Source organism: Cebidichthys violaceus, unplaced genomic scaffold (assembly GCF_023349555.1).
Source record: "Cebidichthys violaceus isolate CVI_PGR_0920_01 unplaced genomic scaffold, fCebVio1.0.p SCAF_9, whole genome shotgun sequence".
Lineage (NCBI taxonomy): Eukaryota > Metazoa > Chordata > Actinopteri > Perciformes > Stichaeidae > Cebidichthys > Cebidichthys violaceus.
The window spans coordinates 10,108,521-10,120,677 of NW_027176975.1; the positions used below are offsets into that span (position 1 = coordinate 10,108,521).

The 12,157-nt window shown below is 40.1% G+C and overlaps 1 protein-coding gene across 1 annotated transcript; it reads left to right on the forward strand.

The window, feature by feature from the left end:
* Window positions 1-106: 106 nt before the first annotated feature.
* LOC137866951 (aquaporin-3-like) lies at window positions 107-6,237 on the forward strand. The gene is made up of 6 exons (XM_068703262.1): window positions 107-301; window positions 3,826-3,952; window positions 4,112-4,249; window positions 4,396-4,511; window positions 4,622-4,839; window positions 4,974-6,237. Exons 1-6 carry the CDS (start codon window positions 194-196, stop codon window positions 5,173-5,175), a joined length of 909 nt encoding a protein of 302 aa, XP_068559363.1. The 5' UTR covers window positions 107-193; the 3' UTR covers window positions 5,176-6,237.
* Window positions 6,238-12,157: the final 5,920 nt, after the last annotated feature.

Sequence of the window (12,157 nt, forward strand, 5' to 3'; positions counted from 1 at the left end):
AACCCAAAAGCTGAATCACTTTGTGAGACGCAGGGAGGCGTGGTGCAGAGGGTGGGGCCGTGCTCAGGCTTCAATCCAAGCTCATCATGGCTCTATAAGAGGAGCCCGTTCCTCCCAGCTTCACAGCGACTCAGGAAACACTACCTACCCGTGCCTGTCTTCTTACAGTCTTATCAGTCTTTTGCAAGAAAACATGGGCAGACATAAGGTGTATTTGGACAAACTGTCCCGGTTCTTCCAGATCCGTAACCTGCTGCTCCGCCAGGCCCTGGCAGAGTGTCTTGGCACTCTCATCCTTGTGGTAAGTGTGTGAGTGTACAAGTGTGTGTATGCATGGAACTTATATTACAGTCAGTCTTTTTTTTATATCACATCATCTCATGCTGAAGTAGATCGTTGTTGTTGTTTTTTTTGTTTTTTTAAAGCTTCCAAGCTTTAAATGAAGAGTTTAAAATGGTCACACTTTGCATGTTGGTAATAGTGGAACTCTGTCCCCTCTCACAGCGTTTACTTTTCTCTAAGTACCCTCACTATTCAATGTTCTTGTGATCAATTACACTCTACATGACAGCATTTGTATTTTATCATTTTTTTTGTTGCCATGTTTGAGAAGTAATTGCAGAAACTGCTTGTCATTTATAAACCATTCATGGGCTTCAAAACGAGCAAAAGAACACTGTTTGTATTTGACAAAGAGTGTGAATGTAGGGTTACTTTCTGATCTGAGTTCACAACAAACAGGTAAGTAACAGGTTGTTCAGGTCAGGACAACGTGCTCTGTGAACAAAACCATATATAAGATAGCATGCCAATATTTACTTGGAAGCTGGGATCCAGGATCCTGGAGCCAAGACCTCATGACTTCTTGTGATCACTTTACAGTGTGTTAGGTGTTTGACGAGTACGAATAGCTTTGTATTACGGGCATTAAACTACGTGCTGCACTTTTAAACATCACTTACGTTAGTCATCCTTTACCACAGACTGATGCTTTACAACACTCAAAGGGTAAATCTGAAATAGTAGCTCAGCATCCCACTTTGTCCCTGTCATAAATGCTGTTTCAGCTTAAAATGAACATTTCTGCATCGCAAGAGAAACAGACACTTCTTTTGTTCCTTGAGTAAAATAGATCCAGATGCTAGGCTATGGTGATGTACAAACAATGGCTACAGTACTGTAAGAAGCATTTTATCTTACCCCTGTCTTGGCAGAAACTTGGCACTTGGATTCAAATTTGTTTAAAAATTTTTTAAATACTAGTACAACAACCAGTTTAGTGGCTCCTGTAATGGTTTTACATTCCCAGTGCTTAGTGACTCATTTTCAGTGACAAACCAGTTATGAAGGCGTAGAAGCACATTACTTTTATTAGAAATGAACATTTTATTCTGATGCATAATCCAAGTCAATGTAAAAAAAAAGAAAAAACGTACTACTACTTAAATAAGAGCCGAGGATTGAAAATATTTCATAGTTGTTGTTAGAGGATTCAGCATCAGGTATAACTGCTGATGGGACAGAAAGGTGCGGCGGCTGATTATTTGGTGACACATGTCGATGGCAGCGCTGGGAGAGTCAGTGGCAGAACAATAGGCATCACATCACTGACATGACTAATGTAATTGTTCTTTCTCTATCAAACATTACAGAAGTCTCTCTCTCACTCTGTCATTATCTTTGTCAACCCCTTTCTCTCTCCAGGTATCAACCTGTCAATACATTTTATCCTAGTGACAAATTAAACACTTGTTAAGCAATAAGTAATCGGCTACAAGTGTATAAATGCCTGGAGGGATAGATGACGTGAGGGTGAGGGTGTGTGTAACTCTTTGTATTGATTTTGGCATTCTTGGCATGTGTCACTAGCTCCTAGCAACCTGTTAGGATCTATAAACAGGATATTTCATGCTGAAGAAAATGACTTATTTGCCACAGGCTGATGGCAGTATAGTGTGTTTGGATGTCCGCTGTTCACACTCAAAGTGCATTGTGTAGTATCTGACACAGATCATTCAGTCCATGAGGGTCACCTGCAGGCAGCGAATGTCTTTGGTTATCCTCCTGTAACTGTTGTGTTAACCCCTCATTGCACTCTCACAACGGTGCACTTCATTTTCCACTTCAAAACACTGTTCCCTGCTCTGAGTAGCCTTAGGGGGGCTTCTGAGGCTCTTCATCCTGAATTTGAAAACATCACACAGGCAGTGATTTAGAGACTGGTTCCAGGCCAGCATATTTTTATGCCTTCACCTCCTAAACAATAGCCAAATGTGTTTTTCAGTATAGGTTTACTGCTGTGGGGGTTTTTTATAAGCTCCCCGACTGTGCTAAAAGCTGGGAGTAGCTGCATGGATGCCTGACCAGCTGAATCAGCCAATTGCATGTTGGTTGAGGAGGTGTTGTGGGGCAGTTAACTAACTTCTGACTGATGACAGCAACATACCAAGTGGCTGAAAGTCTTCAACAGAGTGAACACGCAGTCACTGGTGAACATCAGCACTTCCGAGTTATTGCTCCCAGATTCAGTGTCCGATTTAAATGAGACCTTTCTAGTGGAATGTGATCTGTGTGAGGAAGTTGGCACTTGCAAGCTAATGGACCATCATTTGTAAGGCGACGACTCTGACATTAAGAAAAACTCTGTGAAGCGAAAAGTCTTGAGTTTGTCATTTTTTTTATTGTCATATGCCACAAGCCCTTCTTGGCATACCATCAAGCAGACATTCACCCTCACTTCAAAACAAAACTAAGCACAAATCTAATGGGCTGGGTTTTTTGGTCTTTCAAAGGTATTTTTATTGATTCTCAATAACAAATAAAACGGTGACTGTACAGGAAAAGGATTTTAGTTTTTCTGAACTCACCCGTATCACAACACAACCATCTGCTAAAACAATAAAAACACACATACAACCACATATATTCTAAGATATTGGTAATAAAGTTCAAATTACAGACAGGAATACAAAGAAAATATCTATAATATACCTTATTAGTAACAACAATAGTAAGTAGAGAAATAATGGACACAGATAATTAATAAATAAATAAAATAAAATAACTAAAATACGAAGGGGCATCACACTATGCAAAATTGACAGTTCGTTCCTCGGTTAGTATAATGGGGTCTTCTCTAGACATAATGTCTCTAATCGAGTTTGAGTGGGTAAGAGAGGCGGATTCCTTCCACTTAAGTAATGGAGGTTTTATGTCAAATTTTTCCAGTCATGGCTGGCTTCAGCAGGGGTGGAAAAGAGTTTAGACTGAGCCCACTGATGATGAACTCCCCTCAGGCGCCAGTGTGGTTCCCTCAAGCTAACCTCAACATCTGAGTCCTGCGGTCTAACTGAAAAGCATCCTCATCAGGGGGCTTTAAAGAGCAGCAGTCTATGCATGGACCACACATATTCCTAAACCCAACACATACAAAGAGGAAATGGACACACACACACACACACATAATGACACAGGATGCAGAATAAACAGTATGGCACCTGCTTGGCAGTACGCTCCTACATTTAAAGGCAGCACGTTCTCTAAATCCTTCTTCTTTTGACAGAATCAGTCAAATGAACACATATTTTCCTCTACTCCCTCATCCAATAAGGAATCAGAATCTAACTATGGAAAGACTACGTATTGGAGCAGTCAAAATCCCTGAAGAATATGCTTTTTTTGTCTTTTCCTTTCTTTAAAATCACACAAATATCACACATTACAACATCAGATTACTTTTTACTACAACAGAAATCAGCCATGAGCTGTTCTGTGCACACAAAGTCGTTGAGACCCTGTGTAAACTTGTATTTATTCTCTCTTCAGATGTTCGGTTGTGGTGCTGTGGCCCAGCTGGTGTTGAGTGGTGGTTCCCATGGCATGTTCCTCACAGTCAACTTTGCCTTCGGCTTCGCTGCCATGTTAGGCATCCTGGTCTGTGGCCAGGTATCAGGTACATAACGTTTCTCAGACAAATTCAATATGCAGGAGCACATTTTAACCAGCTTTGTACCTTGTGTTGATACATCTGGAGTCTGAGTGTATATTTCATTAATGTTGTTGCACTTCATAGTCTATAATACTGACATACTGTCACCATTTACATTTACAGGTGGCCATCTGAACCCTGCAGTGACCTTTGCCCTATGCCTGCTCGGAAGAGAGCGCTGGAGAAAGTTCCCCATGTATTTCCTCTTTCAGACAATCGGTGGTTTTTTTGGTGCTGCTATCATTTTCGGCATGTACTACGGTAAGGGATGACTCCAGATGTGGAGCCATATGTCAAAAAATTATGTTGTTACAACCATATATGAACAGATTTGTGTTTTAGACAACCTAAACAAGTCTAAACAAGAACATATTTCATGCTATATTTTGTCGTTTGCATCCCTTTAGATGCCCTGTGGGACCATCCTGGAGCTTTCAATGTGACTGGGCCTAATGCCACAGCTGGCATTTTTGCTACTTACCCTGGAAAACATCTCACTCTTGTCAATGGATTCTTTGACCAGGTACCCCTTTTGAAATGAAAACAGCTGTTATACTCTGAATACATTTTTTTTTTTAAATATAGGCGATACAACTCACGATTATCTGGTACATGTACCTCTCTCCAACACAGATCATTGGCACAGCAGCGCTGATTGTGTGTATTCTGGCTATTGTGGATCCACACAACAACTCCATCCCCCAAGGACTGGAGGCCTTTACTGTGGGATTTGTGGTTCTGGTCATTGGATTGTCCATGGGCTTTAATTCTGGCTATGCTGTCAATCCTGCCAGAGACCTCGGACCACGTATTTTCACCGCTGTTGCTGGGTGGGGCGGCGAAGTTTTTACGTAAGTGCAGCAATTTTTAAGCATTTTCTGCATCCACTGTTTATCTCTATGTGAACACTCACAGTGCTCACTATCCTTGTCCCCTTTAGACAAAGTAAAAAACTAAAATTAACTATTTTTTTGTGACTCCTCAGGGTTAGAAATGGCTGGTTCCTGGTGCCTGTTTTTGCCCCATTCCTTGGCACCATCATTGGTGTGATCATCTACCAGCTGATGGTTGGCTTCCATTTGGAGGGAGAACTGCGTGACCAGAAAGACCTAGAGGAGGAGAATGTCCAACTCACCAATGTCGCCACTAATGACAAAACCAATGACAAAACTAAAAACATGCACTGATTGTGTTAGAGAGCTACACACTCTAAAACTTGCACATTCTGTAAATACCGACACATTCCAGCATTTTTCCTTCTAGCCACAACTGGTTTGGTTTTTTTACAAACCATCTTCACAGCTGTTGGGTTATCTCCCAAATTCCCCTCTCTTAACATTATCATGTGATTGTATTATATTATAGAGAATGATTGTGTGCAAATCTAGAGTGGAGAAACACAACTTCAGAAACACAGAATTACATTAATTCTTTTAGGAGATGAACATTTGGATTTTAGAGTCTATAGCACTCCAGATTGAACAGTATTGTATGCTTCATACCAATGTAGTTTTATTGTAGATGTATATATATATATGTTTAGACAGACGTATGTTCACCACAACTAATTTCTTTGCATTTCCTCTGTCCAGAACCTTTCACTTTCACTGTTAACATTTGAATTCAGGAAAATTGTCAGGAAATTGGGAAATACAAATTTCAATCTTCAACTTAAAAAATGACATATTGAAATATATTGTACATTTTAAGTATAGTAAGTGAAGTGATGCTATCCATGTAGACAACGCCAACTCTGTTGTTTAGAGCTGACACGTGGAGAAGCTAAATCCTTAAATCCTTCCCACAACATTCTTCACTTCATCACGGCTATCTAAAAGCAGCCATAATAAATCTGCTGTCTTTTTATATACACTGACTTTGTCCTGTTAAAGTTTAAACTAGCAACTCTTAAACAAGCTTACAATTATTTTGATATGTCATCAGCTAGCAAACTTGATCATTTGGACTTTATATTACTGAATGTTATTAGAGGAATCATTGTAGCCATCTAATTTGATGCGTTAAAATATCAGATGTGTTAACAAGTGACAATATGTGATGTACAGCACAATATTAACTATCTGTTTTTAAATTGTTATGTAGTTTATGCCTATAGTAGTGTGCATTGTGTATGACTCCTTGGTTGGGTGCTAAACTGGACTGTTAGCCTCTTGGTAGAAAGTATGTAGGTTGAGGGGAAATGCTTTTGTACTGATACAATAAAGTTCTCTTTTTGATTGTTGCATGAATGTGGATCCTGTTACGTTCTTGTTACACTTTAGTATTATTTGTCACTAGTACTTCTCATTTTGGGAGGGGGTGAAATGTAATCAGATTACACCAGGGCACCAGGGACAACATTGGGTCAGAAGGGGTGGGGTGAGCAACATGTGGGCGACTTCTCTTCTCAGCAGATTGAAAAAAAAATTTCATTCCATTTAGTCTTAATTACTCTTTTTAAAATAATGTGCATTTACAAGAGAACAGAGTTAAGAGAATGAACCAGCCATGTCCACAGTTAAGAGCTAAGTGGAAAACAAGACCACAGCCATCGCTCCGTTCACCCAGCTGCGCTCTAATAATGATTTCATGTTCCCAAAAAGGAGACCTGCTCCATCATTATGCAGTGCAAAGCAATATTTTGCACTGCTATTTAAAGGCCTCGGTTTATTTCCAAGCATACCTCAGTACCCACAGACCAGAACTGGGCCACCGTCCTTCAGTGCATACTGTATATCAAATCAAATGAGCCCTGGTCTTCTATGCCAGGGGTTCATTTTGATAGAAACTCCTGCCTATATTCCATTTATTAACAAAATATGGAAACTACATGTAAATGTGAAGTTGAGGAGAATCACACAAAGGACAATTCTGTTCTTGCAGAGTTTGGATTCTAGCAAGCTGTTAAAGCTGTATGTGTCTCTGCGCTGTGTTACCTTTTGCCGCTGTAGTAGCTCTGCCCAGGTGTGCTGCATTGCTCAACGTAGTGCACCTGGCCTGGGAAGGAAGCGCTTAAAAGCTCTTGTGCCGGCACCAGAAGAGAGAGGCACTAGTGTGGGGACTGCTGGTCTTGCTGCCTCTCAACCTAGGATTTTGTATTGCCTTGTTTGTATCTTTTCATGTTAATAAAACCCATGGATTTGATTCTTCTAAAAGGTGTTTACAGGGGTTCATTTGGGTCAGTAATGAAGTGTTGTTTGCCCCAAAAGTGCTGCCCAAGGGTGTGGTGTAACCAGTGGTGTTTTTATATGTAAAATAAATGATGGGGCACCAACTTATACACATACACAGAGAGAGAAAAAGAAAGAGTGAGTGAGTGAGCAATTTCACAAGTTACAAAACTACAAGCCTGAATTAAGAATGCAATATTCTATCGTTTATAAGCATATGGCCGTACCAAATAGTTCAAAGTTTTGATGCGTCATGCATAACGATAACATTAAAATTATTATTAATACCTTACAGTATAAATACCGCAGAACTGTTTCACATTTTCCACACAGTTTAATAGATGTTATGATCCGACTAAGCACATACCTGTTTTCCTCCACTTGTCTGAATGCTGCTCAATGGAGAGTAAACCCAGTTTTACAGCATTGTCCAGATGGCTTCTGCTGCTCTCATGTTTCGTGATCCTCTCAGAAAGATTCCAAAATCATTTTAACCTGTATTCGACCAACTTGTGCTCGACTGAATAACATAACTTGTATGCACAATTCTCTCTGATGACAACAGGTGGTGCTATACCCCACCTGTCCCCAGTCACCACTTGGTGTAACATCAGTATGAATCATCCCATGAAGGCTTTGTGTAAAAAAAAAAGTTCCCTTCTTCCTTAAACCAAATGCTTTCATGCTAAACCTCAATATAGCATCTCACATACCAAGTATATTCCTTTTCATAGGATCTGGTACTGGGTATACCTGTAAAATCTCCATCATATCCCCTGGGCCAGCTTGCTCATGCCAGAGTCTCATCAAAGCATTTGCACCTGGCTATATTTCAGCATTGCGTAACACACTTTCACAGAAACAATAAGCTAATAAATATGTGGGAAAAGTCAGCAGCCTTCCCACTTTTATTACTGATATGCAAAGAAAGAACGAAAGACAGAAAGGAAGAAAAAAAAGTATGTATAAGAGGTGAATTGCTCATCTAAGTTCAAACAACTTTCACTGTACTTTACAGAGCACTAAAATGTATCTCACACAGTTGTATGGAGTGTCTGGTTCAGGCTGGTAACATTAATGGCCTGTTTTGTTATACATAATATGAAACACCTGAGGGAAGAGCTCGTACCATGTGCCGGCCATGTGCGTGTGTGAAAACAGCAGCTTTTACTGTGAAACTGCAGTGAATCCAAATAACAAACAGCTACATCAACATATTCAATACACATGTTCATTGTAACAACCCAACTCATTGAGCCTTCCTGACCAATGAAAATCTTGTTTTTGCAGTTGTAACAGTCTGTGCAAAAAAAAACAAGCAAAACACATCTTAGAGAAAGAGAGAGAGAGAGAGAGAGAGAGAGAGAGAGAGAGAGAGAGAGAGAGAGAGAGAGAGAGTAATTTCACAAGTTAGTACTGTTTTCCACAGTTTAATACATGTTATAATCCAACTGAGCGCATACCTGTTTTCCTCCACATGTCTGTTATGCTGCTCAATGGAGAGCCTGTGTTCGCTGTCAATTTGGGCAGCGACATTTACCCATCCATGTAAACCCAGTTTCACAGCATTATCCAGATGGCTCCCGCTGCTCTCATGTTTCGATATCCTCTCAAAGAAATGTTCCAAATCTTTATAACCTGTCTTCGACAAAGTACCATCTCCACCAAAAAGCAGACATGGATAACAAAAGAGTGCCTTCTTTTGTATGCTAACCGTTGGCCCCGAGGCGCTTTTATTCCAAATTATCCTCCAAACTAAAGGTTTCAAACTTGTGCTCGAGTACATAATCCACTTTCATTCATTTTCTCAAGTTCGCTGGCGGCCGCTAAGAAAGTCTCCCCTCTCCTTGCCGAGCAGTCAATTCCAAGCTAGTGTTTGTGCCGACAGATAGCCAATCAAATTTGAAATGACACTGTAGTGGGGCTATGGGCTGTCAGCCCCACTAGTCATCAAATTTGTGTGATCTACATTCAATGCAGACACACTCTGAGCATGTGTATTCATACTTTCCCACGAACAATACACATTGCATTGTGAGAGAGGGGCTAGCCCCCCAGCCCACGGCCGCTGTATGCCACAAAGGCCACCGTACTGTGGACACCACGAACCAGGAGAACGCAGTCTGAAGCAGCAACATACTGGCTACTTAACATGATGAAAACATTAAATCCTAACACAAATTATATGCACTTTAGGAAGATGCTATATTCATAGATAATACATTATAGCAGAAAGTAAGCTTTGAGAATTAATAATAACATCATTTGTATGCACAGTTCACTCCGACTGCCCCTAATGACCAGTCGCCACTTGGCGTAGGATAAGCCAGAATGAATCATCCCATGAAGGATTTGTGGGAAGAAAGCAAAGTCCCCTTCTTCCCAAAACAGAATATATTTCTTTTCATAGGATCTGGTACTGGGTGTACCTGTAATATCTCCATCTGTGCCAGCTTGCTCATGCCAGAGTCTCATCAAAGCCTTTGCACCTGGCTATGTTTCAGCATTGCGTAACACACTTTCACAGAGAAAACTAGGTGATGTGGGAAACATCAGCAGTCTTCTCCCTTTCAAAACTGATACACATAGAAAGAACGAAAGACAGAAAGAAAAAAAAGTATGCATAAGAGGTGAATTGCTCTGGTAAGTTCTAACAACTTTCACCCTATATTTCACAGAGCACTAAAATGTATCTCACACAGTTGTATGGAGTGTCTGGTTCAGGCTGGTAACATTAAAGGCCTGTTTTGTTTTACATAGTATGAAACACCTGAGGGAAGAGCTCGTACCATATGCCGGCCATGTGCGTGTGTGAAAACAACAGCTTTTACTGTGAAACTGCAGTGAATCCAAATAACAGACAGCTTAACATCAACATATTCAAAACACCGACTTTGAAGTACTTGGTGATTCCTATCCCGAGTGGACCAAGAGCCAGTTTTACACGAGTAAATCACAACATGTGGAGCAGTGAACAAACCACTCACACAGTAAATTCAATAACACTACAGACACACACACAGACACTTCATAAATTACTCTGTCAAACGAGTTGAGCAATACTTATTGGTCAATGTATTGCTTTGAATTATTTCAACTGTACTGTCCACATACACACACACACAACAAAACAAGCTGATATAGACAGTAGAGGTATCTGAAAATGGAAAACATATGGAGCATACAACAACGCAGACCTTTGAAAGTCAACACAGTGATGCACACACATTAGCACAATAAATGTATAGACAATTTATTATTCAATGTGTATTTTGTGGAAAGGAGGTAGGCACCTCCATCTCTTTATGCAAATGTTCATTCTAACGACCCAACTCACTGAGGCATATTTTGTTTTTGCCGTTGAAACAAAAAAAAACAAGTAAAGACACATCTCCGACAGGAATGGGTTTTTTAGGATGCAATGCGTTTCAAGATAAAAAAAATTTATTTTGGCGCCACATTGAAAAGATTGCCGTTTTTATATTTAATTTCCTTTATCCTATGAGTGCCAATCAATAAACACATGCTCACAAGATGCTAGCATGTTTTTTTTTTGGAATTTGGAATTAAATTGAAGAGTATCCATTGTGCATTGCTGAGGAGGATATGGAGTATGTCCATAAGTCTAGGGTCTTTAGAACACATCTGTTTATTGTTGCCCATGTTCCTTCCTCCTGTCTTTTTCCTTTCATCCAAGTCTCAGACTAAAATGTTTCCTGCACCGCTTCACAATGCAGAGGGATTTTTACTGTTTTTCACTGGCTGATTGGTATTTATATAGAAAACATAAAGTTATATGAAGGTCAAGGCAGCCTCATGAATTCAGCTTCATCCGGTATCGGTCTCTGGTGGTATGACTGTGATGTGTGTCCAGACAAAATGGAGATTGTGCACTTCTCTCAGGCTCCAAAACAAAAACACACAGACAATATAGTACTCTTGCATAAGTTAGGAGTATAGATCACTTCATCAATGCTACTTGAAAAAACCATAAAAGCATTTACCATAATGGTTTTGTGAATGTGCTAACCTGAAGAAACCATTGCAGGAAGACTGTGACACCACACACATGATCTGCCAGGTATCGAGAGTGCTTAGTCAGTCCTCTAACACGCACAGGTTTTTCATACAGGTGTCTCTACCACTCTCTTCTGGCTTACCTGCAAGCAGACACACCTATGCACATACAGTGCAAGCCTGTAAGTATTTGGACAGCGATACAGTTACTCATGTTTTTGGCTCCAGCACACTGGATTCGAAATTGAACAATAACAATGTGGTTAAAGTGCTGACTTTCATCTGTAAAGGTGCTTTAGGGTGATCACATGATCCACATTGGATAACCACAGGTTGGGCGTACGATCCCAACACTATTCACCCAACATGTCAACACCCAACACAAGAATTATAGTAAAGCTGAAGTCAGCACTTTACAAGCATTGTTGTATTTCATATCCTGTGCGGGAGTACCAACCCAAAACATTAAAGAAAACGAATGTTCACACCCAAATATAAATTGCATTGTTATCTGTGTGGCAGGTCTACAACAAAACAAAAGTAAAAAGTAAGCCTAATGTTCTTACGATGTAGTTTACACACAGTTCAATGCCAATTATTTTGGAAGCTAAAGGATTTGTTTGCAACAAAAAAAAAAAGAGAAAGAAAATAACCCTTTTCTCATCAGGCATGTGGATGTGGTTTAGAAGGGTGTGTGGTGCCATGTCATTTTAGGGTGCTGTGTGTTGTTCATTAAACTTTGTGCCCTCTCATTAGGATAAACACTACCAGCAGGGCAGACGGGGTGTCAGCTCTAGGTTTAGTGCACAAAAATGTCCATTAAAAGAACATATAAGCAGGTTTACATGAACATTCTTTCCTTCTGGCTGTGTTTTGTCCAAACACATATCTGCTCATTATTGTTAAAATGAAGGAGAGATTAAATTGAGCTACCCAACAACAACACCTCGGCCTCTCCCAAAAAACAGTAAAACAGCCTTTG